The 27,895-nt window shown below is 38.0% G+C and overlaps 2 protein-coding genes across 5 annotated transcripts in view; one reads left to right on the top strand and one right to left on the bottom strand.

Moving 5' to 3' along the window:
• The window catches only part of LOC126187394 (osteoclast-stimulating factor 1-like), a 112,864-nt gene extending 90,909 nt beyond the window's left edge, over positions 1-21,955 (top strand). The window contains exon 6 of one of the 2 annotated variants that reach the window (XR_007537719.1): positions 21,328-21,955. The gene's annotated coding sequence lies outside the window, so the exon portion shown is untranslated. Of the gene's footprint in view, positions 1-17,390; positions 18,240-21,327 lie in introns of those variants that run through there. The other variant, XR_007537720.1, reaches the window with a different exon arrangement.
• Positions 1-27,895, bottom strand: part of LOC126187392 (vesicle transport protein USE1) — a 152,550-nt gene that overhangs the window by 11,678 nt on the left and 112,977 nt on the right. For all 3 annotated transcript variants that reach the window (XM_049928446.1, XM_049928447.1, XM_049928445.1), the window contains exon 4: positions 7,339-7,417. In XM_049928446.1, the coding sequence (XP_049784403.1) occupies positions 7,339-7,417 (79 nt within the window). The remainder of the gene's footprint in view (positions 1-7,338; positions 7,418-27,895) is intronic.

Genomic DNA, 27,895 nt, shown 5'->3' with positions numbered 1-27,895 from the left:
TGGTACACATGTTCCTGATGTGTGTCAGCATTTTCAGCTGTTTTGAATATTTATTTTATTGTTGACAGTCGTAAAGGTTATACGTGTTTTCAAGTGTGTGGCAAATTTTTGCTTTTGAGAAAGATGAGTCAAAGAATTTGCATTAAATTTTGCTTGAAAAATGGAATAAAGTGCAGCACCACTTTTGAAAAGTTGAGTGTGACTTTGGGGAATCTACTATGAGTAAGACAGGAATTTATAAGTAGTGTAAATGTTTCAAAGAGGATTGTGAACAAGCGATCAATGTGGACACCCAAGCACATCAAGGACAATGTGGAAGAAGTAAAGAAAACGGTTCTAGAAAATCACCAAATCACCATCAGAGAGGTTGTTCATGATGCCGGCATATCCTTTGTCTCTGCCAAGCAATTCTGTCAGATATTTTTGGTATTAAACGTGTGACAACAAAGTTTGTTCCAAAATTGGTGAAATCGACCAAAAACTGCATTGTATAGACACTACTCAGAAATTGTTGAATGAAGTCAATAACAATCCAGAACTTCCAAAGAATGTGATAACAGGACAGAACATGGGTACAAGGGTATGACACTGACACAAGAGCACATCATCCCAATGGAAACTGTCTTAAGAGCCAAGACAGAAAAACATTTGGAATGTTCGCTCAAATGTGAAGGTTTCTCTTACTGTTTTCTTTGATTACAATGGAACAGTGCACATCACGAGTCCCTGTCTTATGATCATATGCTCAATAAGGAATACTACCTGGAAGTTATCTGCAGTTTGCGTGAACCAGTCCGAAGAAAATGATCAGAATTGTGGCAAAACCACTCAAGGAAACTACATAACGATAATGCTCCTGCCCACACCTCAAGGCTTGTTTGTGAGATCTTTTGGCAAAAAACAAAACCATTACGTTGTGCTAGCCAACGTACTCACCAGACATGGTCCCCTGCAACTTCTTTCTATTCCCGAGGCTGAAGAGAAGCATGAAAGTGTGTCATTTTGTCACCAGTGATGAGATAAAACCGAATTGCTGAATGAGTTGAACACAGTAATGAACAGTGGGTTCCAGAAGTGCTTCTAAGATTGGAAAAGGTGATAGCACAAGTGTATTATGTCTGAGGGGATTACTTTATGGGGAACCAAGTTGATGCTGACGAATGAAGACAGATTCTTTAAGACATCTTTTTGATAACACCTCATATAGTGTGTGAACAGTAAGTTGACAGATTTCAGAATGGAGGAGCATGGAGCAGAGGAAACAAGCTTGCACCCACAGAGACTGACATGGGGTGATCACCTGAGTGGAAAACAAGCCATGCCTGACCCCTCCAGTGCTGGCACCATAAACTGCAATTAATGTTGTTCACAAACAAAACTGAAATCATCGTACATATTGACAAATTTAATAAACTTCTTAACTGCAGCAATTTCATGCCCTTATGGCAAGGAAAGTAAACAGCAGACAACAATGGCTACTTCGCACAGCACCGCCAGGCAGGTAATGTAGGCTGCAGCCAAAAATGAACAGCTATCAGCCAAAGCCATCCGATTTTTACTGACTTATACTGCTTCAGGACTAGGGAGGCGTCTGCCACCTATAAGTTCATAAGCTCTCATGTCATCTCGACACGACAGCATCACTCCTAGCACATAAAGTCAAAACCATAGCGTCAGAGACTTTAATGTTTATGCGCTACTCTACTGGTATTAACGTTAAAACTCATGTTTTTGGGAAAAAGTTCATCCATGGACTGGCAAGAAGTTCAGCAATAATTATTCATTTTTATGAAAAACAGAAATTCTTTAGTCCTTAAGGCACAACAAGAAACCAATGCAGCTACAAAAACTCTTGAAACAAATGACTCGCTTTGAATTAAGATAACAGTAGAAGGGTTGGAGGAAAAGTGCGTATTAAATATAATTGTAATTAGCTGCATATATTTGATAACCTGAAATAAGAACTAGTTGATTTTAGCTTGTGGAAGGGGGTAGGGAGGTAGGCAATTGAGGTGGAAATACTGAACTACATTTACATGTGGATAAATATCCAGATTTGAAGAGAAAAATTCAGTTGTTCATTTACATCATGTCATACACTTGAAGTGTTATAAAACAAAGTTTGTAGTAAAATGTATTATAATTTGGTTTTGTTTGTGTGTGGGAAAGGGGTAGGTGATGACCAATGAGTTATATCATTTTAATTGTTACTTCATTCCTATTACACTTTAAGGTACTCAAAACAGAAAAGTTGTTGTGGGACTCCTAGTGTGAAGTATCACTTGACTGTTCTGTCATTCTATCTGACTGTTTCTTGCCCCAAGCAGAGTTGCAAGAAAAGAGTGTCTGGGGAAAGTGCATTATGACAATTGAGGTCTATCCCCAAGTGAAGTCCCAAGACAACAGTCTCTGGAAAAAGTGCATCATGGCAGAAATGGAAATGCTTACATGCTTTTCTCATTAACAGTTTACATCTCTTATGAAGCAGCCAAATATTTATCATTGATCAAAGCACCTTACAGTGTTTAAATTAGCATGTTCAAAACAGAGACAAATAAACTCCTAATCTTAATTTACTTTTAAAACTCAGCGCGCTCTCTCTCTCTCTCTCTGCCCCCCCCCCCCCCCCCCTCCTTCCTGTATGGAATTTACGGTCATTTGATGGAGACATTTGTTATTTTTAAGAGCCAATACAGACCCATGTCAACATGAAGAGAGAGGCAGACAAGTGTGACATAAGCAGTTTCTGTCAAATGGTTTGACTAAACATGTATAGAAGACAGGAGGTATGCTGAGAAAGAAGGAAATCTGCTATTGAAGGGGCCACCCAACACTGTTTTAACAAAGATTACAGAATATACACGGACTGCTGTAATATCACTTGCTCGAACTGATTATTTGTGGGAAATACCCTAATGTATGGTAAGCCGTCAAATTATATTTGCAGTTGCGACATTGCTGTTGTGAAGAAGACAGCAACCTGAGAAGTGCAGAGATTTTCACTTTGCTTTCAGTCTTTCGTCACAAACAAATATCCATTGACTGTCGACAGAGATGTGTTGAACAGTAAAAGAAAATGAATGCACTAATAGTAGGCCACCAAATGTACACACTTAAAACATTGGCAGCTTATCTGCTTTCTGAACTAATAATAGCCTACCAGTAAAATAATTTCTAAAGGTCAAATGAGTTTTGTACGAAGCCACCCACATCTTCTATTGTTGAAATGGAGGCACACACGCTCTCTCTGCTTTGGCATATAATGGAAGCAAACAGAACTTCCTCCATAGGTGAATGGTTAGCGTCGCTGTCTTTAGTGCAGATGGCAGATGGACCCAGGTTCTGTTCCAAGTGCCACCTCAGATATTTCTGAAGTAAGGAGGTCTGGAAAAGGGTGCACTCAGCTTTGTAAGGACAAATGAGAATCTGCTTGAATAAAGAAGCAGAAACATCACCATGATTTTTTTTACTGAGAATAATAGCTGCTAGGGTTGCTGGCATGCTGATCACGTGTCCCTTAATCATAGATTGCTCCTCACACAGCCTTGTAGGCAGCAGTTGTCTGATTGGAACAGGTCTAATCCACGAGTGGTGTTTAGTTTAGTTAATGGGGGAAATAAATAGGATCAGATGATTGTATTTTACTGTCTGAAGACAGAGCAATTAATGTGGTGGAAGAATCTGCTTCACTTGTTTACTATTTGACAAGATTAAGACAAGGAATATATGCAAAAGAAATAGTGTACTCCCTACTATTCAATGGGAATGAAAATCATACATAAGAAGTACCTGCTTGCATCAGTAACAGTCAGCATCCAAGAAAGAAAATCCTGGTTTTATCCACACTGAAACATTAAAGCTGTTCTCTGTCCAATATTTAGTTTGAACTGTATGGTGCCTTTATTGGAGGTGGTATGCACTTGCTTTCCTCTGACCTTTGAAGTGACATAACTACGCTAGGACCCAGGAGGCAGTCAAATGAAAATGAGACAGATTTTTTTTTTTTTTTTTTCCCCGGAGTGGGGAAGGGGGGGATGTATGACTCGCGCTCTGAGAGTTCCTTACAAATTTAATTATGTATATAGACAGTTCATCTTTCCCAGGAATCGAGAATCTCAACAATTTTTGCGTTAGGTGAGTAGTTGTGAGAATGTTTTAGTTACACATTTGAAGTTGGATAACAAATGACAAAAGAATTATAATCAACAATTTTTGGATTTTTTCCCCCTTCACTTGTACTGTGAAATCTTGCTTTCTGCCAAATTTCATGACTCTGGATTAGCTGGAAGTACTCTACAGGTTTTGATGAGTTTGCAAGTATCAAAACATGTGACATAACTAGCCGTATTTTTTAATAGCATTGACTTAGAATCTGCACTTTCTTACACCACCATGAGGCAGTAGACCTTCATTTCAACTTCTTGTTCCTGAGATAAAGGGGTCTTAACAGATGGATGGACAGACAGTCGGACAACAAATGACCTTTTCTTTCTTTTTCTGTATGATATGCGTAATTACACATTAACAATGTTCAGATTTTTCTTTTGGTTGTACTGTGAACTTTGCTTCTTGCCAAATTTCATGACTGTAAGTCAACAGGAAGTAGCCTATAGTTTTTGATTAATGAGTTTTTGACTATCAAAATGTCTGACATAAATGCCCATATCTTTTGACTGAATAGACTCAGAAGCTTCAATTTTGTGCGCCGTCCAGCGACTGTAGATTTCAGTGTGTGCCACAAATTTGAACTTGATGCGTCTACCCCTTACTGAGAAAAATGGTTTTCAACATTCAGACAAACAGACAAGCAACAAACTGATCCTATAATGGTTACATTTTTAAGATTTAACACATGGAACCCTAAAAATAAATAAACTGTTTATTATTTCAAAAGTAATTGCCATAACTGTTAATACATTTATCCAATGTGAGACAAGACAGTGATAAAATGTTTGTGGTTGTTTACGGAACCATGATTGTAGCCATCCGTGCAGATCTTAGTCTGAAGCAAATCGACAGTGACGAATGTCTTTCATCAGGGTGCCCAAAACTATGGGATTTGCGTGGGGAGAGATTGGGATTGTATGGAGGATGTGTAAGCGCTTTTCAGTGGAACCTCTGCAGTGTAGTCAAAACAACCTTGGCAACAAGTGGGCGAATATAAAAAGGAGATAAACAGCTACTTTCGAGAGAGGGGAGGGGGGGGGGGGGGGGGGGGGGGAGAAGGCCACTACTACTCCTCTCAAAATAACAAACCAAAATTTGTTAAATACAAACATTTCATCTAAGTGAAATATATATCCCTAAGTCCAAATATTCTGATAAACTGTAGGCATAGCTAGTGAAGTATTCTTTGACTTCGTTTTTGAATATTTGAGTTTTTCAGTGCCCTGCCTGATGTCCACTGGAAATCTGCTACAAGATTTTTGCAGCAGAATATAAAATGATACATAGTATATTTGTGAATAACTGTTACTTCTAGACTTTAAGCTGCGAATTCCACAGTTTACAGCAAATTCACTCTTTCTATTAACTACAATACTATTAGGAAATGCTTATATTAGCACATAGGTGTAAGAACCCTATCTCTCTGACAAGGCTTCTGTGAGATATTTGGTTATTAACAATACAAAATATTCTTACTGCATATTCCTGTAAAATATATACCGAGGGTCTCACTGAAGCCTTCACTGACTGTAATTATCCTCCCATCCTTGTACAAAAACAAATCTCCCGTGCCTTATCTTCCCAGTCTCCCACCACCTCCCACAGTCCGGCCACAGAGGAGCATTCCCCTTATAACTCAGTACCATCCGGAACTGGAGCAACTGAATTACATTCTCTGCCAGGGTTTTGACTACCTCTCGTCGTGCCCTGAAATGAGAAATGTCCTACCCACTATCCTTCCCACCCCTCCTACCGTGATATTCCGCCATCCACCGAACCTACACAATATACCCGTCCATCTTTACACAATCACTGTTCCCAATCCCTTACCTCAAGGCTCATACCCCTGCAATAGACCTAGATGCAATATCTGTCCCATACATCCTCCTACCACCACCTACTCCAGTCCGGTCACTAACATTACATATCACATCAAAGGCAGGGCTACCTGTGAAACCAGTCATGTGATCTACAAGCTAAGCTGCAACCACTGTACTGCATTCTATGTAAGCATGACAACCAACAAGCTGTCTGTCTGCATGAACGGCCACTGACATTATAACTGTGGCCAAAAAACAAGTGGACCACCCTGTAGCTGAACAAGCTGCCAAACATGATACCCCTCATCTCAATGACTGCTTCACAGCCTGTGCCATATGGATCCTTCCCACCAACACCAGCTTTTCTGAATTGCGCAGGTGGGAACTTTCCCTGCAATACATTCTACATTCCCACCTTCGTTAGCCACTCTCCTCATCCATCCAGTCCCCTCCCTGTTCCCATTCCAGCACTACACAGCCATCATTTCACCACCACACCCAGTCTTTTAATTTCTTTTATTTTTATTTCTCTCCTTTTCCGCTACTTACCCCCTCCCCCTCCACACCTTCTCTAAACTGCAACACTTCACTGTCCGCCACTCCCATCATGTGCTGGTGCTGCTGCTCGCAGTGTAGTTTCAGCTCTCTGAGACTGCAGATGTGTGTGCAAATTGCGACTGCGTGAGTGTGTGTGTGCGTGCGCGTGTGTGTACTGCTGACAAAGGCCTTAATAGCTGAAAGCTATGATTGTGTGAATCTTTTTATTGTGCCTATCACAGCTCAGCATCTCCGCTATATGGTGAGTAGCAACTTTCCTTCTCTTGTATTGTCTTTCACATTAGCTGCATTGACCCAGAGGACTAGGTAGAACTAAGCTTTTTAGCTAATGTGCGGGTGCCACCTTAGTTAATTATCCATCTGGATACCCACTTTATACATGGATCCTCACCCAGTGAGTGTCAATTGATTTCTACTTCTGCTATTACTAAGTCATTTTTAACCCAACTGTTTGTAATGCATTGATGTAACTATTGAGCATGTGTTAAATATATAGAAAGAAATTTGTGATAGGACTAAGCTACAGTGTTGTATTTTCTTCTAAATAAGCTGTTTTAACTGAAGCAATTCTGTTTACAGCAGCTGTACATCAAGAAACATGATAATTTATAAATTTCTGAATACAACTACGCAAAATGATACAATGCTAAACAAATGAAATAACACTTTCAAAAATTGTACAATACTGATTTTTCTCTTCAGTCTTAAACCACCCCATCTCTCAAGGAGAATATAACAGCTACTACCATTTGGAAAAGTAACATGCAGAGTTTAAATTGAAAAATATTCTTACCAGTTTATTGGTTTCTGCTATGCCCTTTAAGAACACAACTCTTCTGACGTATTCAGCCATGGTGTCCTTATTCGGTTTGCTGTAGAAATGCAGATTTACATACTGAATATTACTTTCTGTTATGTAGAAGGATACTGCTCATACACAATTACTGAAGGTGAAAAATTCAGACTGAGCACATCAGGCAAAAAATGCTGAATGCACTCAACAATTCAAATGATCATGACAGTGAATGGCATAAAAATTAACCAGTCTCCAGATTTCAGAACAACACAGACCTTATTTAAAACCCTAAAGACTGGGTAAGAAGAAAGGTTATATCATATTCAATAAATAATTCATAAGTAAAACATACTAACAATAAAGGAAAATGGACTTGATGTGAAACAAAGGTTGAGACTAGAAATATTGTCATAATAATTATTTTAAGTGAAAGGCAGTGACCTTGTTAAGTGTAAATCTCAGTTAGTTATTATGTGAGAGGCAGTGACTCAGTCAGATACAAACCTAATTAAATAAAGAGTTACAAACAAATAAATAAGGAGTCTTACTGTAGAGGGGTTGTAGACATTGGGAAATACCAAGAATTAAAAAAAAGAAAGAAAAAAAAAAAAAAAACAAATAGTGTGACGGAAGAATGAAAAGATGGTGATAACAAGGCATGGTGATGAGTGAAGAGGACACCTCAAATTCAAACAAATGTAGAAGAGACTGTAGATAAGTTACATAAAAAGCTGCGAACCAATGCAACAATTCACTTATTTCCATAAAATCAGAACTGTTTATATACAAGCATCATTGTAAAAGTCGTGGCAGCCATTTTTTGTCTTGAAAATCCTAATGAGTTAAAAAATTCTGAAATATGCAATTGGAAGTTAGTTCATATGTAAACATCACATGTAGAGAGATGAATGAACACACGCAGTGCCATAAAGATATAGCATGAGAAAAAAGACAAAAATGAGTTTGTCGAAGAAAACGTGTTTTACTGTCAATTGCAACAGTACAGAATAGTACATTGCAAACCACGCACATTCCGTGGCATCAGGAACCTCCCTAAGTATCCACAGTACGTGACGTGACACCAGATGGCAGTCCTTTCCAGGAGAATGAAGCATGAAGAAAGACCACAGTGTGAGTTGAGCAGCCATCCATGATTTATGTTATTCAATTTGAACAGTGCACTTACGTAAAGATTTCAGTTTACCGTGGAAGTAATGCATGACAATGCCATGAGCAACTTGTGGAAATGGTAGGAAATGCTGCTCTACCGTACCGGGGTAGATGCATTCACATATGGCAGAGCTGCAATAGCCGACATGCACCGATCCGGGTGGCCTGTCCTGTTACTGTGGGTACAGACTGTGCTCCTAACTAGATCGCTCCATGATTGCAGAACAATGGAAGATGGATGCTGCAGGAATTACTGCGCCATACTGGCACTGAGAAGACAACAATCTACAGGATTTTAAGCGATGCGCTACACGTGCATAAAGTTGTTGCAAAATGGGTGCCTCATGCTCGAAGTGGAAAAGTGTACATGTTACAAAACTTATTTGCATCTAGTGCATTACAAGGAGAAGGGAGGCAATATGCCTGCAAGCAACATTACCATAGATGAATTCTGGGTGGCCAGTGCCTAGGAGCCAGAACTGAAGCACCAGTCCATAAAATGGCATCATGTACATTCACCACACAGTCAGAAATTTCGTCGCAATGCCTCTCCTATCAAGTTAATGGTCACCATATCCTATAACAGGAGAGGATGATTTTGTGCCATTTCATTCCACATGGACAAACTGTTAACGAGCTGTACTACTGTCGCACTTTCTTGCAATGACACCTACTGTATGATGGGCTACTTGGGAGAAACATCCTGAGAGGCTACATGATGCATTAATGCTTCAGAACAACACAAGAGCCCATAAGGTAGTGAGTGTGCCGAATTCGCTCCTGTGAAGGGTATACGAAGTTCTGGAGCATCCAACATATTCGTCAGACTTATCAACTAGCGATTTTGATATCTTACCAAAACTGAAAGAGCCACTGCATGAAACACAGTTTTGAACATGTGAAGACATTGCCACAGCAGTGATGTGTGGGATCTGATAATTCACTAGTGGTGAGGCCATGGGTATTCGACATCTTCCACAGTGTTGGCAATGTGTGATGGATTTGTTGGGAGGCTATGTCAAGGGACTCTTAAGATGCCACAGGTTCATGTTGCTACTGTGTATTGTTGCAACTGACAGCAAAACACCATTGAAACAACAAAATTTGTTTAATCTTTTTTCTCATGCTATATCTTTATGGCAGTCTGTGTGTTCATCCATCTCCCAACATGTAATGTTTACATGTGAACTAACCTTCCATTTGCATATTTCAGAATTTTTTAAATCGTTACCATTTTTGAGATAAAAATAGTTGTCATGACTTTTGTAATGACCCTCATATTAACACCGGGATCCATAGAATGATGAATGTTTACTCTTGTGATACATAAGTCAGTGTGTGACAATGCACACCCTCAAATGGTGGTGAACATGTAAAATGATCCAGAAGATAAGTTTATTTGGCTGCTAATTAAGGAACTACAGAATTAAATGAATGGTTCATAATTTTCGTAAATTGGAACAATAATAGCGGCAGCTGTGATGGGACGATATTTTTCACAGGATTAAACTTATGTATTAATTATGAATAAATCTATGGATAGATTTTATGCTATTTATGAATAAGACAAAGAAGATATAGCTATACATTTTTGCATTCCTCTATTGTGAAAAAGTTCATTTCAGGATTATGAAAAGTAGTGTGGTGGCTAACAGCTAGTAGTAGGAGTTCTGGTTGTAAACTGTTGTCTAACTTCCACTGTACATTCAAAGAACCAGCCTTCAATGACGAGTTCTGGGCAGATAAGGCCATTAGCAGATCCACCACATATACAGCATTATGCAACAGATTGAACTGTTTGTCATTGAATTTAGCTGGTTTGGAGTGGTATTAGAACTGTTCTTGAATGTTCTTATATGTTGCTAAATATTAAACCTGTCTATAAAACAAAACTTTAGTGATGAGTGTACTCTGATTTCTTATGTTAAAATATGTGTTGCTTCATTTACAAAAGATATATTCTTTTACTAATGAAGTGAAATAAGGCAGAGTAGCTGCTGACGAGCTAATGTTTTCATGTACAGTAAATGAGCTAAAGAAGAAATGAATTGCTGGCAACATGGTTGGCAGAAGCATTTACAAAAATGAAACGAAAGTACCCTCCAGATAATACTAGTCGAGCATTAGGTCAGTAGACTGGAAAAAATGCTGTTATGTTGTATAGACACAACACTGGCAATTACAGTGATGGACTATCTGACACATTTTCAGACAATGGATTACAGAGGAAGCGAGAGTAATTCAGCCATGACTGTGCGATGTAGCTGGAGTTATGAACAACTGTGCCAAATTGTAGTAATTGCTCTTATCCAAAATGCCTTTGTTTAGGGCTGTACTTGACTAAGCCTTCTAACAATACTCCTACCACAAGAGTCTTGTCTTTAAATTCTTTTCCTAACTATATCTATCCTATGTCCAGGAGGAAAGCATTTCCAGTCTAATGAATTGAAACCACATTATGATCACTTAATTGTGGCTCTTGGAACTGTGTAAGTAGGTTTTTTTGGTATAATTTGCATGTTTCTTCAGTCGTCTGCTAGTTCAGGTTTTTCAGCATTTCCGTGCCAACCTCCCATAGGTCAAACCAACCTGTCACCATCCGTGCTGTCCTTTGTATACATTCAACATCCTGTTAGTCCTATAAGGTGAGAGTCCCATACACTTGGGCAATACTCAACAACAGCCCGCATGAGTTTTGTAAACGGTCTCCTTTGTAGACAATACTTTGCCTACTTCACCTACAAATGAACATATGAGATCATTCCATTTCATATGCCCACAAACTGTTAGACTCAGGTATTTGTATGAGTTAGGAAGTGCACTACTTGCTAAAAGGATAATAAACTGAAGTAATATTGATTTTTACTGGTATCATTTCAAAGTCACCTTACCATTAGGCTATATGAACTTGCCTATTGATACAAAGTGTGATGAATGCTGCTCAAATTGATACTTGTAAGAAAAACTGTGAACTGCTCATTCATTTGATGTATTATTTATAACTGTAAGTTAATGTAATAAATGCTACGAAGCCTTAAAACCCATATGTTCACTTTAAAACGCCGTGCACACAGAGTGTTTTCTTGATCTTGGAGAAGCACATCATCAAAAGGTATTATACATATTGCCATTAGATTAGATTAATACTTGTTCCATAGATCATGAATACGACACTTCGTAATGATGTGGAATGTGTCAGGTTAATAAAAGGTGTCTGTACAAGATATTACATTACACAAAATATTGCATGACACTAATGTTTAAGTTGTTGTCGTCGTCCCCCCCCCCCCCCCCTAATTTATAACTAAAAATTCAGCCAATGAGTAGAAGGAGTTGTCATCTAGAAATTCTTTTAATTTATTTTTAAATGTTAGTTGGCTATCTGTCTGGCTTTTGATACTGTTTGGTAGGTGACCAAAGACTTTTGTGGCAGTATAATTTACCCCTTTCTGTGCCAAAGTCAGATTTAAGCCTGCACAGTGAAGATCATCCTTTCTCCTGGTGTTATAGCAATGCACACTGCTATTACTTTTGAACTGGGTTGGATTATTAACAACAAATTTCATAAGTGAATATATATATTGTGAGGATCCCTAGATCCTTAAATAGATGTCTGCAGGATGACCGTGGGTGGGCTCCAGCAATTATTCTGATTACATGTTTTTGAGCAATGAATACTTTTCTACTCAACGATGAATTACCCCACAATATGATGCCATACAAAAGCAGTGAATGAAAGTAGGCATAGTAAGCTAATTTACTGAGATTCTTATCACCAAAATTTGCAATAACCCTAATAGCATACGTAGCTGAACTCAGACGTTTCAGCAGACCATCAATGTGTTGCCAAGCATAACGACCCCGTGAATCAACCGAACGTCTCCACCCTGGATGGTTACCAACTTGTCTAAGAGCCTACTGATGAGGTAGACTAATCCTCCAGATTTGGTGTACCCAACTGCTCACTACTCTCCCCCTCAGCCTCATTCCCCCGATATTTCCTTCCTTGATTATTTTGTCTATATTTTCCCCATCTCTTCTCACACTATGGCCAATGAAGTGGGAATTTTTTGGTTGATTTGAGAAGAAAGGGCCTTGTGATATTGAGTTGCTCAATAATTGATGCATTAGTTCTTTATCTGGTCCATTTTATGCATGGCATCCTGCACCGATGCTGAAGCTCAAATGCATTAGTATGCCCCTTGTCTCTGGCCTTAAGGGTCCATGTTTTACAACCGTAATAGGAGATGATATGCAGCAATGGTTAATTCAGCGCGAATGTGAAGTGAGTTTAACCATTAATACAAAAGTGAATGTGCCTAGACATTGTTAGGGAGTGGTTTCTTGCCAAAATGATAATAAATCGGAGTAATATTGAATTTTATTGTTATTATTCCAAAGTGACATTTCCCCTTTTTTAATTGAGAGACTTTAACTTCTGAAAAGTATAAGACACATGTTTTCATATTAGCCACATGGTCGGGTTTGATTAGTAGTGAAGCATATTCTCTCTGTAAAGCTTCCATACTCATGTTCAGTAGCTATTAAATAACTAAAATAAAGAAGAAGGAGCTTCACATTTGGTGACTGCAACACAGCTTGTGCTTCTCAGTAAAGAATTGTGATTTGTTACACAATAATGGGAAACGTCTGCAGACAATGGAGTGATGAGTCCGAAAGTGGAGAGTGTAATAAAGTGGGTCACTGAGAAGGAAATCATGTGTGAAAACAAAAATCTACACCATCTCGGACTGCGACAACCAGCTCAATGACATGAAAGGAGTGGTGCCGTTTTCAGCACCACACTACAGCACAGCAACCAAGTCACAGAAAGAAACATTAAGTGTTGGAAGAGCCCCAATTGCACATAGCTCGAAATTTCTGCTGTAGGCAGATTTTTTATTTTCTTGGCTGTGTGAAGAAATTAATGTGGAGGAAGAGAGTTAGGCTTATGTTTTGTGCTTTTGACTTTCAAGTGTAAAAGTGTCATCTGTAAAATAGCAAATACAAGAAGGTAGTTTTGTGGGACCTCATCTCATCAAAGAGAAAGGAACAAACACTGCAGTGCCTACAGCCATCACAAAATATGTTAAATATAGTCACAGTTGGGAATATGGACATCCATCACCTGTATAACGGAATGACAAAGGAACAAACACTGCAGTGCCTACAGCCATCACAAAATATGTTAAATATAGTCACAGTTGGGAATATGGACATCCATCACCTGTATAACGGAATGACAATGATGAAAATTTGTGATTGGGACTCAAACCCGGATTTCCCACTTATCGCGCACTTCCTAACAATGCCTAGGCACATTCACTCTTGTATTAACAGTTAACAGTTAAGCTCATTTCACATTCATGCTGAATTAATCATTGCTGCATATCATTTCCACATTAATTTAACAGGTTATTATTGTTCACGGAAGCCTTTTATGTTCTAATAGCAGTATATTCCTCCGGCAGAAGTTACTGACCAACAACCATAATGCTGTTTCAGCCACAATTTTCATAGATAATTCTGTGCAGCTTTCTTTAAATAAATCAAATCAGTAAAATACTTCTGTGGTCCAACTAATAATCATACTTGATAGCAAATTCTTCGACCATTTATGCGCAATATGGGTGGACGTGGCCACATCTTATGTAACCCAAACCACGACTCTCGGGACACTAACTCTGTGCATGACCAGTAGCACATGGGCATTGTTCATGTTAAAAGCAAGACAGCGCTCCCACCAGAGAAACAGCACACTCTGCTTTGAAAATTCCAGAAGCCAGTGGTGAGTAAGAAGTACGATATTACTGTATCATAATGCCAATACAAAATCAACTGCAAAAATAAGGTACTGCACCACCATTAAGTCAAATCTGAACTCGCTATCAACTCATACCGCCAAAGATAGCATTACTCCTTACAGTTATTGGCGCAAACATAATGATGTATCTTAAACAGAATGAATGACCTTCACCATGCCAAACAGCACAGATTTCAAAAACATTGTTAGTGCAAATCCCAACTCACACATGATGCCCTGAAAGCCATAGATGAAGAGAGCTAGGTATAAGTAATATTTCCTTACTTACAAAAGCATTTGACTATTTACCACACTAACACTTAGTAATGGAAGTCTGGGATATTAAAGTAAATTTGTGACTGGATTGAGGATTCTTGTAAGGGTGGACACAGGGAAGTGTGTTTGGATCCTTACTGTTTATGTTATATGTTAATGACCTGGCAAACAGTATTATAATAATCTCAGACTTTTGCAGATAATGAAGTATTCTGTGATGAGAAAAGCTGCACAAATAACAGTCATTTTGTGATAAGATTCCAAAGTGGTGCAAAGTTTGGCAGCTTGCTTTAAAATACAGACATGACTCACTGCCAGACCCAAACTTTCGTAAGTTGTCAACCATGTGTCTACAGCCAGCGCTCATACATTCATATGTGTAAACCCATACAGGGGACGCATTTAAATTGAAAGTTGCTTGCTGGTGTTGGCGGATAAATACGATACTGCAGTGCCTGTGATGGTCAAAAGCACGATGAATCTTCCTTCAAAGTACAATGCAATGTTCCTTTGGACATGCAAGTGCACCCAAAGGAACATTGCATCGTAATTTGGAATAATACAGACACTGCAATATCATATTTATCACCCAACACTGGGCAAGTGACTTTCAAGTAAAATGTCTCACCTGTATGGAAATACACATATGAATGTATGAGTGCAGACTGTAGACACACTGTTGACGGCATAGGGAAGTTTGGGTCTGGTCACGAGTCATGCTCAGATACCCTAATGGTAAGGTAAGTGCGCACAATAAGTGGGAAATCCAAGTTGAAGTTCTGGTCCAGCAAAAATTTTCATTGTTGTCATTCCACTATACAGGTGGTGGTTGTCTATATTCGTAACAGTGAATAAATTTAATGTATTTGATTATATGAGCGACTACATATCGAAACCAAAATATTGGCTTCCTTGCTCTTGGACTAGTATTTGTTTAAGAACATGTTATCGAACTTTGCATACTTTTTTTTTTTTTAAATGTTGCTTCTCGAAATGCATACTCCAATTATATGTTTTGTCATCCATTTGGTTGAATATGTAAATGATGTTTGCTTTGTCATTACCTATTTCCTGCAATAAACTGGAAAATTCTGATGAATGCAACAGGACATAATTTTCCTTTTGGGGTAAATTTATTCCACCTGGGAGTCATTTTTAGCTACTACTGTAGTGGGTCCATTCAATGATCCTGCTTTCACTGTGTAGTTTGCTACTCATTATCTGCTCGAGTTCTTGTTATATTGTCTGCTGCACTTTTTATACTTCCCCTACCACTTGGCTCACCTCTTTGAATTTTTGTTTGTATGTGTACAGAGGTTTTTTTTCCCCTTCATGTTCATATTTGCCAGAACTGCTACCACCTCTACCTGTAATTGCTGTTTCCTGTCTCCCTAGTTGTTCCTTCAATATTTTGTTCTTTTTCTCCTGTGCTTTTTGTCCTATTCACACCTTCTGATCTACTTCTTCCTCCCGTGTTTTAAGCATTCTGTCAAAACTCACTGCTTGTCTTTCCTGATTCTCTTTGACTGCTTCTGATTTTATTTCTTTTATTTGCTTATCTGATTTTCAATTATTTCCATTATTATTGACAATTTAAGCTACTTATTTTTGTATCTTCTTATCAACCTCAAAGCCTCTATTATTTGATCTCTGAACTCGTTCCTATCCTTGTCTTTAGAATTTCTGTGCATCTGTCACAGCCACTATCAGTGCTTATCACTATGATTTCCCTTTTTATCATTTCGGTTGAAGTAATACTTTCTGTGCTTATCATTTGGAGTGTGGCCAGATATTTTTGTAATTTCGTGCTCCATACTATTCTCAAAGGGTAACTCTGAGATACTGCTCTTCATCCTGTTTAACTTCACTCCTTAGTAATAATTGTTACATTTTCCCTACATTCAATTGATAATCCGCTCATTTGATACACACTCCTCCTGGATCTTGTCTACTGGTAATACTGGCTCCATTCTCACTAATTTAAGCTTTCTATTACTTTTTCCTGAATATTACCCTACTCTAGCAATACTTAAAATTCAAGGATACCACTTTTTGTCTTTTTTTTCTACTGCAGTGAACTTTTTGTTAATGACCTACAGCAACTTGCAACACTTACATTCATTGTTTTCTGGTACTACTGGCTGCTGCATGCTGTGATGTAGCATCTGCTTGATCCATTGGCTCACTTTCTGATCTGACATCCTCTTCTCTCTCATTTTTGTAATCGATTTTCTTAGCATATCTGAATGTTTGGGAACTGTTCCTACACTCATTATTCTTCTCTCAAGGTCACTTCCGTAGGTTAAAACAGTTCATCTCCTTTCACATATTGACAAATGTAAATTGCTCATCCTTTTATTTGAGCTAACTTGTGTATTTTGGCTGTCTGAATTTTAATAGGCAATCAGACTTGACGGCTATGACAGCACGGAAGCTGAACTTATACACAAGCTACACGTGCCAGTTTGAGAAACTTCTTAACCATGTGCCTGCTGACACATTCTCTATCTACCTTTCCCATACTTTTAATCGAAACTCCTACCAAAATACTATCATTAATATGACCATTTTAAATGACATTCACACTGATATGTCAGCACTCAATGTATTGTACTTTAACCACTATCAAGATTATCCCTACAAGTCTAATCACACTCACTACGCACCTGCACTCATGCACTTACACTTTTTGAATTGAGTTTGCTATTGCTGGTAAGTACTTATGGTCATCCGTAATTTAAAGTAATCTTCTGACTATCTCAATAATTTCATTTCCACAGACTAATTCCTTTTATTCCAGATCGCATATGATGCAAACACTCGCTATCCTCTCTTTAAGGAGGCTCAGGCGAGATTGACTCACCTAGGTGCCAAAGCAAATGGTGGGGCCCAGCACCAACCTTCTAGTACAATGGGGCTTCCCCATCAGCAGTGCTAACTCTTCTTGTGTATCTGGCTAGGCCAGGAGGCACAAAGGGGTTTGGCCATCGCTAGGTGCTGGCGTTCAGTTTACTATTCACACCTTGAATAGTAATCCAGGGGCAGGACAAGGACCGACCAGCTCACCACGATGCAGACAGCAAACAACCAAATGGGGCTGAACAGACAATTCGTGTTGTGACTGTGGTGAGATACAAACAATGGACCATCTTCTGGTTTGTAACATTCATGGTTTCAGAGACGGCTCTCTGATGTCGCTCCACAAGTTAACGAACAATGCCAGGAAATGGCTCCATAATCTTTATGTTACTGTGTAATTAATTGTCTTCAATTTATGTGATTTTTGTTCCATTTAATGTAATAATATAGTTTCCCTGACATAACTGTAATGTAATAACTGATATAACTTTGTTTCCACATTGTAAGTTCCAAACATTTATTGTCATTCATATTGATGTTATCTGTTCTTTGTAAAATGTATCTGGCAGATCGAACGAGAAATAAGTAAGTGCTAACTCGCTGGATAAAAGATCTGCAAGGGTAGATTTGACCTATCCAGGACAGGATCGATATAGGTTCCCTTGCAAGGTAGGGCGTGCACAATTTGCAGAAACAGTTGGAAATATTCAAGTCCTGTCACTGAAATCTACTCATATGTGGCCAGCTAACATTCACCCCAGTTCTAAGCATAGCATCACCCAACACATATTGTGGCTTTCTTGAATTAGTATTTTAAGATATTGATTTCTCTCTTAATTTCTTTTCCAAAAATTTGGAGCAATTTTGTCACATCCCTGGATGTATAGACAGTTGCAAATCAAATTTAACCCTCAACTTTCGTGGTTTTAAACCAGTATTTATCCAAGAAGCTATTCAGACCTCACATATGAGAAGTTGTCTTTTTCTTGCTTCAAAGAAAACATATCTTTAAGTTTCTTCTCACAATCTAGTGAACTCATGACATTTTACTCATAAATCATTTATTTGTTTTGTGGCAGTCTGCTTCAGCTTCTCAGTAGCAATATTCTTTGCATCATCTGCTTGAATCTTCTACTTCAAAATATGTTTTTTGTCCAGGGATGAAGCATCTGAATCCATAATGAGGATGTTAGCATCTGATTTGGCACCATCACCACCCATACAGATATTTTGACCCCACTGTATTGAACATTCTGGAAGAAGAATTGGTGTGTTTCATGATTATTTATGTGCAGCCTTGTATTCCTTTATTTGCCTTTTTCACATGTATTCATGAGCCTCTGGATTTTCCTCCATATATTTGTCTCGAATCTCCTTACCTATGTTCAACTTCTCTTCATCATTCTCCTTAACCACGGATTTCAGTTCATCCCTAAATTCTTTTACCCTTCCCTCATTACCTTCCCTTACTACTATCTCCATTTATTTCTTGCACTGAGTAACATCACTATGTCCACTGTTTCTTTCCCTTTACTGAGATGAAGTCAATAGTTAGGGAAGATAAAGAGGAAAGGGTAAAAGAATTTAGGGATGTACTGAAATAAACGATTAAAGAGAGTGACGAGGGAAAAGTGAAGATATGTAAGGAGAATTAATACAAATATGTGAAGGAAAATCCAGAGGATTGTGAAGGTATTTGAAATGAGCCAAATAAAGGACCACAAGGATGCACATAAAGAATCGCAAAACACACCAATTCTTCTTCCAGAATATTCTATACAAATGGAGTCAAAATTCAAACTATTGCAGTCTTAGATGACACAATGAGTAGCACATGTACAGATGGTGATAGTACTGAATCAAATGCTAACATTCTCATTATGGATTTAGATGCTTCGTCAGTGGACAAAAAATATATTTTGGAGTGGAAGATTCAAGCACAGGATGCAAAGATTATTGCTACAGAGATGCTGAAGCAGACTGATACAAAATAAACACAAGATTTACAAGTAAAATGTCAAGAGTTCACTAGATCGTGACAAGAAACTTGAAGATATGTTGTCTTTGAAGCAAGGAAAAGGAAAGTTCTTGTATGAAAATTTGAGATCATGTTCTTGGAAAATACTGGTACAAAAGCACAGAAGTTGAAAGTTTAAATCTGATTTGCAAGTGTCCGTACATTGAAAGATATGACAAAATGTAATCCAAATTTTTGGAAAAGGAATTAGAGAGAAATCAGGATCTTAAATACCAGTTCAAGAAAGCCACAAGGTTTGCTGGGTGATGCAATGCATACTGTGTGAAGTTCATAGTCATCTGAGTAGCAGGATAACTGGAACTGTGGAGCAGTGGGGTGAATATTAGCTGGCCACACACAAGCAGATTGTAGCAACCAGCTTTGAATATTTCCAACAGATTCTGCAAAATCTGCAAGCCCTAACTTGTGAGGGAACATAAATCAATCTCGTCCTGGACTGTTTGAATCTAGCATTACACATCTTTGATCCCCCCACTGACGGGAGAGCCCCATTGTATTAGAAACATGCTGTTTGGCGCCCAAAATTTGCTTTGGTGTGTAAGTGTGTCAGTCCCACCTGAGCCTCCTTAAAAAGATGATCACGAGAACATGGACGGTATGCGGTCAAGAATAAAAGAAATTAATTTCTGGAAATGAAATCATTTAGACAGTCAGAGGATGATTTTAAATTATAAATGACCGTAACATACTTACCAGCAATGGCAGACTCAATTCAAAACATGTTAACTGCATGAATATGGTTGCAGGATGACGATAATCTTGCTTGTGATACAAGTAGAATAAACTGAGTGCTGTCACATCAGTGTGAATTTCATGTAACTAGGTCACATTAATGATAGTATTTTGGTTTGAGTTTTGATTAAAATTATAGGAATGGTAGGTATTGCACGTGTCAGTAGGCACATGATTAAGAACTTTCTTGAACTGGAGTGTGCCCTTTTGAATAAGTTCTGTTTGCATGCCGTTGTAGCCATCAAGCCCTATTGCCTATCAAAGTTACGACAGCCAAAATACGTGATTAGCTCAATTTACAGTATTTGCATTAGCGAAGCCACAGCCTGGAGGAAACGCCACCTGCTTGCACTTTTCTGGAGTTTCGCGTGTTTGATTATCCCACACCGCTTTGCTGAGCTATACATTTCTTGATGTGAAATATGTTGTTTTTCACGTGAGAAAAAACTGGACACAAAATGACATAAGTAAAATCAACATCTTTAATAACAAACAGTTTGTAGATCTCAAAAGACAGCCACATTGGAAACATATTTCATAACAGAACATTGATTACATTTTATTCAATAAAACAAAATATGTTTGGTGAGAACAACCACTGGACAGATTTAAAATACCTTCAATAATTTCAGAAAAGAACTCAGAGAAGTGCAAGCTTCTTGAAAGAAGCAAGAAGGGGGAGGGGAATGAATTGTATAAACAAAGACTATGGTGAATTCCAATAAAAAGCTGCTTGTATTACGTTCATTATTGTATTACCAATAACTGTGTTGTCTTCATTATTCTACAGGTATTAAGAACCGCTGTTCACAAAGAATCAAGAACACTGATTTTCTACTGTATCAAACCTAAATGATTCTCAGAGGAGTGTCCACAATTCTGAATCATTTTCATATGTTTAGGATGTTGCCTTTCGGCATTGCATTTTCTGACCCATTTTGTGCAACTTTTCTTTCAAGAAGTTTGAGAGTACATAGCATACAAATTGCCATCTACTGCCACAATTTTCTTCCTACTATTGCCAATATTAACCTCATGTGAACTGAATAAACAAGCTTCAAAACTCAAAAATGTACTACAGAAAATAATCCCTAAAATGTATTTTCAGGGAGACACAATCCCAACTACTGAAATCCATCACCTGTGGCCTCTGGCCTGGATCTCCATGGATAAATAATGACAATCCATCAATTTACACCACACACGAAGCGACCCTCTCTTCTGGCAAGTCTGAGAGACCAGATGTGTTGGTCATGGCCTACGTGCTAGTGGACAACAATGGGCTGGAGATTGGCAGACCAAATCCAGTCAAAAATATCCACAGAACTGGTCCTCAGCTCTGGCGTGTCATAGAAATCTGCCTGTGTGCAGCCAGTATTAGAGTAAAATGAAAGAGACGAGAAGCTATTGGAGTGAACAGAAAATACAAATGAAGGAAATGAGAGTAGACGCTATTACCACGGAGATGGTTACAGCTCACCTAATTAAAGACAGTACAGCAGAAGAAGACGGAATGACAGCGAAGTGCTTCATCAAGATCAAGTGCAAACTTGTGCAAAACAGAACAGGTAGAGCTAAGGGGAGGTTGTCAACCTTCACCTGCATCTGTGGCCACTGAGCAACAATCAGTGCTCTGACACACTAGCCACGCCATTCTCAGTAGAAGAAAAACAACAAAAATCAGCATGTTAAGATATTTTCCAATTACAAACACCGTATTTTCTGTTTTACATTCATTACACAACATAAACTTTTATATATTTCTTTACCTTATGCTAATTAATATATTTGAAGTATTATTCACATTATATTTGCTTTGTCAAGTTCTTTACTCTTGAAGAATAAATATTTTCAATTTTGCTTCTGTGCCTATAAATGCACCAATATAGAACAAAGTTTTGTTATCATGATTGGAAATTCTGAAACAGCTAGTAATTATTCTTGTGCTATGTTTTCCTATTAAACAACCAGAGTAAAATGATTTTCACTTGAGTAATAACATTCTATTTTACGTACAGTCTCAAGGTGCTTCACCATGTTAGGCAAACAGTAGGTAACTTATTAGCTTCCACTCTGATGAATATATATGAATCATTTGATTGTTTTTATGTACTAAAGTGCACTTATAAGTATAATTAAGATGTGAGGTTAATTTTTTTTGCTTAACATGAGCAGTGATTATGTGGGGGAGACACCTGAAGTATCGTAATTGCTGAGTCTGTGGATAAGTATCTGAAAAAGTAAAAGTCATACACCATTACAATGTCAAGGGGTATTTTCAGTGGTGTTGCACTAGATAAAACAGAAAGGTATACAATGTTTCCGAATTGTTTGAGAGGTGATGATTTTGTAATGACACTGTTTTTTTCTGTGCAACCTGTAAACATAACTTGTGCAGATTTCAAACAATGGAAAATGCACAATGGGACAATGATAATATATGAAAAAGATAATTGCTACTCACCGTACAGCAGAGATGCTGACTTGCAGACAGGCACAACAAAAAGACTGTCAAACAAAGCCTTAGGCCAAACTGGCCTTCATCAGAAAACACACACACACACACACACACACACACACACACACACCTCTTACACAACAATCTCTGGCTGCCTTTGCCTTTGTTTGACAGTCTTCTTGTTGTGCCTATTTGTGTCTCAGCACCTCTTCTGTATGGTGAGTGGAAACTATCTTTCCATATTACTACTGTAAAGGCGTCTTCATATAAATCTACAGAGATTTATATGAAGATACCTTTACACTAGTAAGATATGTCCTTGCTTATTGGAAAGTTAATAATTAGGGTACAGAGATTTAATTGGATGGCATCACGTAGTTTTGACACTATTCTCATGGATACTGATTTGATTTTTTTTTTTTTTGGTTTCATTTAGGTATCTGACCATTCAGTTTCCTTGTATATTCTTTGTCAACTTACCATATCTATAAACAAAATGTAAACAAATTGTAAATCTTTGGTGTAGGGATCAGAGAATGTGAAGCATGCCTGATATTTTTATTGTACTACAGTATGATGACTCAGGAGGAAGCGACTGCAGGGTTGTTCATTAGGATGTAGTTATTTGTTTCTCTGGGGATGTTATTGTTGGGTCAAAATTTTCTTTGGGATTCCAAATTTCTTTTTGGGGTAATGCTATATGTGATGTTATGCAGTAGTGATATTGTACTCCTTACTCATCACTGGCTTCTGGAATTTTCATTCAAAGCTGAGCATGCTTTTTCTCTGGCAAACACATTGTCTTGCTTTTAACATCAATAATGCCCAACCACTACTGGTCACACACAGCGTTAGTGTGCAGAGAATCGTAGTTTGGGTTACATAAAAGAGATCAACTGTAGCGGCTTGTTGCATAAATGCTGCAAAGAATTTATTGGGAAATATGATTATTTGTTGAAAGTACCGTATTTACTCAAATCTAAGCCGCACTTGAATCTAAACCGCACCTGAAAAATGAGACTCGAAATCAAGGGGAAAAAATGTTCCCGAATCTAAGCCGCACCTGAAATTTGAGACTCGAGAAAAGTTTTAGACCGCACTAACCAATTGAAGCAAAGTTGGTCCATTGTAGCATGAGACACAATTTAGGTCGAAAGGATGAAGATACAGCTACAGTAGTTTGGTTCGAGTCGTAAGCTTGACAGTTAAGATTTACCAAGTAGCCATTGCTATGTGTCAGGCGCTCCGTCCGTATTTATACGGGTACCCTTCCTTTTTCACATGCTTTGTCTGGTTTGAATCGATTGCTTATTTTGCTTTGATCTGATAAGTGCCGTTCTCGTTGTTAAAGGTGTTTACATCACTCTAAGCTGAAAATGCATTATTGTACTGTGTCATGCATTGTTTGTCGCATTCTGATAATGAGTGTTTACGACCTGTAGCTGCTCGCGGCATGGCTCACTTTTGTGCGTGCTACCGCCAATTACAATAAAAAAAAGAGAAGAATGTTCTCATAAGCGAAACAAAAGCAATAGACTGCTATTTGTTGTTACTTACACTGCTGCTTTCTTTGATAATGATCAACAAGAACCAAATGATAGACTGCGTGTGATAGAAGATGATCTGAACGAGAGTTTAGCGGAGATTTTTGTCCGTTTGAAAATCTTTGCAGACGCCTCTTTAGTACATTACATTCAACACAGAAATTAGAGACAGTTTCGATTTAAAAATCTAGTCATTTGCCGTGCTTCATTTCTGACTGTATCACTATTCAGCATAAGAATAATATGAATATAAACATGACATGATATGTATATTCTTCCATGTTTGCTGTTGTCTCACTCTAGTTTCGTAGTTTATTAGGCAGACAGGATTTAAATGAGATAGCAGCAAACACGAAAAAATACATGGCATAATGTTTACATTCTTCTACCTTTTCTTTCAATTTATTTGCTAACGCAGAAGTTTTGGTGCCAGTATTTATCTTTGTGCCTGCAAAGCATCCCTGTGTAGCGCTACATATATTCGACGGCAGAAGTTAGTTGTGGCGGCACCTACCAACATTTTTCAGAACTTCCGCTTACTTTGCACTCGATTCTAAGCCGCAGGTGGTTTTTTGGATTACAAAAACCGGAAAAAAGTGCGTCTTAGATTCGAGTAAATACGGTATTACATTGAATCATAGTGTAAAAGTATTTTAGTGATTCACAGTATCTTGGCTGTTGGTCAGTAACTTCTGTCAGAGAAATGTTTTGCTACTGGAACGTAACTGAAAAGGCTTCCATGAACAGTTCCAACTGTTAAATTAATGTGGAAATGCAATGCAGCTATGGTTACTTCATCATGCATGTGAAATGAGCTTAACTATTGATACAAGTGTGGATATGCCTGGGCATTGTTAGGAAGTGTGTTACTTTCTAAAATGATGATAAATTGAAGTAAAGTTTATTTATACTGTTATTATTTCAAAGTGACTTTTCCGTCTTTCAATTGAGAGACTTTAACACCCGAAAAATATAAGAGGCATGTTTTCATATTAAGCACATGGTCAGGTTTATTTAGTAACTAAGCTCATTCTCTCTGTAAAGCCCCCATACAGGAGCCCAGCAGCCGCATAATAACTAAAATAACAAAAGACTTTACAGAATAGACTATACGTTTCTACAAGATATGAATGTGAATTATATTTGACAGTAGTTTTGTAGATCTCTTCTGATACCTTTCTAGTCAGTGTGCTTTCTTCTTGCTGGGGCACAATTTTTTTAGTTCAAAGTTATCTCAAGTCACAAATTCCGTATGGAATCTGATAGGCACTGCATTGGGTCATGATTCAGTTTTAATCATTTCACCTCTTTTTTAACACCAGTGCCACTAATATCTTTCTCACTCATCTTTTCTGTGGAGCAAGAATTAAACTGAATCAGTACTTCTGTATCTCCCTTTGAGAAGAGAGAGAGGGGGGGGGGGGGGCAGGAACACCTGAAAGTAGATTTCAGCATTTCTCCTTTGGCTTTACTAATCTCAGCTTCAGTTCCTATGTCATCCATGAGTATCTAGGCACTACCTTTGGTGCCACATACAATCTTTACATACAACCAAATTTCTTTGGCTTTTGTAAGAGATCTTTCAGTAAGATTCTGTCACAGAAATTGTTGGACACTTACGCATCGCCCTTCTGACAACCAAATGGGTTTCCATTTAGCATCTCTCCATCTATAGCCCTACGCTCTGGTTTTACACATATTGTTCAGTTTCCGAACAGAAGCCATATACCATGGAGGGTCACTCCCACATGAACTGTTCTATTATATACCTATGTAGTGCCCTGTCAACTGCTTTTCTAAATCTGAATCACTGTTTCCCATACATGTAATGCCCTGAGCTGACAGTTTCACATTATTTCTTGAGACATGAACGACTGCCTCTCTATTTACTTTACTGAACATGTAAATCTTTGTACTTGTCATTTTCTTTTTCTAATCTGGCATCATTTATGCTGCAGCCCCTGAGCCCGAGGGGGCTGCAGTGAGTTTCAGTTTGGAAATCCTCAAATAGCTCGGGTCTATTTGTTACCATTAGTTCTAATATATTTGTGTCATGACTGCATTTATGAACTAACTTCTGTTGGTAGTCTTCAGAGAAAGCATTTAGTATTGTTTCACATGGTGTCTTGTGCCGTCCATCACTTACATCTTACAATTATCCTAATCAATTGCTGGATGATTCAAGTCTCCTCTAATGATGACTTTGTGATTGGGGAACCTATTGTCACATCGAAACAACAATCAAGTCCAAATCCCAAGGCAGGGTCATCGACAAAGTACAACACTTACACATAAAGTACATTTATTATTGACAACAACTTATGGCCAAGACAGAACTGAACTCCTGAATGGAGAGTGCAGCTATTTATATAAACATCGAATATTCTAGAATACTGGCATTCATACAAACCTATTCCAGCACATAAGAACATTACAAATGTAAGCTGTTTCGAGAACATTTCTGAAATGCTGGTGGTTGGCTTTCAACTGGCAACCCAGGACATCCTCTAGAAACCTCTTCAAAGAACTGGGTATACTAACTACTGCCTCTCATATTATTTAGGACAAATTTCATAAAGGAGTAAATATACTATCTCTTTTTCCAACAAACAGCTCAGTTCATACATACAATACCAGGAACAAAAATGATCTGCACAAGGACTTAAAAGCACTTACTTTAGTTCAAAAAGGGGTCCACTACTCAGGAACACTCATCTTCAATAATTTGCCAGCAAACATAAAAATTTAGTTACAAATAAAGATCAGTTTAAAAGGAGCCTGAAAGGCTTACTAGTGGCCAACTCCTTCTACTCCATTGACGAATTTTTTAATAGAAACAAATGATGTATTGTATATATTCATACTATTAGTATTGTTATTTCAGCTTTAAAAATAAAAAAAATAAAAAAATAAAAAAATTGTCATGTTCCACATCCACGAGGATCTCCTCAGCACAGATCTATGGAACAAAAATGTAATCTAATCTAATCCAACCCAACCACCAACAATTATTCGTTATTTAGTATTTATCATTTCTGAAATGCTCTAGAAATATCTTATTTTGTAATGTTCTTATAGGCTGGAATATTCAATGCTTGCATAAATACCAATATTCTGGAATATTCAGTGTTTGTATAAATAGCTGCTCTCTCCATCCAGGAGTTCAGTTCTATTCTGGCTGTATGCTGATGTCAGTAATAAATGTGCTTTCAGTTCTAAGAGTTGTACTTCAATTGATGACCATGCCTTTGGATCTGAACTTGACTGTAGTGTCAACATGGCACTGTTTGGTGGAGACACTGAATAACACAAGCATGTTCTGAGAAAACTTCTCGCATTAAGAACATATTGAGGAATATGAAAATCTGTGACTGCTGTTATTTTCTCTGGATCAGGACTGATTCCATCACCATTCACTACATGTTCCAAAAATTTTATTTTTAGGAAAATGAAGTGAATCACATACATTAATGCTTTAAAGTCTCATACAGCTATAATTATCTGGACTGGATGGAGAACTATCTAATCTAAAAAATCCCTCACACAGTCACCTGCCTGGTTAGCAGCCTCTAATGTGTGCTGCATCCATGTCCCATTTAGGGGACCCTACAGTTTTCAACATAGTGGCACAAGTCTAGAAAGTCATTGGCCTGCTTGTCACAGAACCTACAAAG

Source organism: Schistocerca cancellata, chromosome 5, assembly GCF_023864275.1.
Source record: "Schistocerca cancellata isolate TAMUIC-IGC-003103 chromosome 5, iqSchCanc2.1, whole genome shotgun sequence".
Taxonomy (NCBI): domain Eukaryota; kingdom Metazoa; phylum Arthropoda; class Insecta; order Orthoptera; family Acrididae; genus Schistocerca; species Schistocerca cancellata.
The sequence above is the reverse complement of the archived record's forward strand: the minus strand, read 5'-3'. Positions and strand labels throughout refer to the sequence as shown.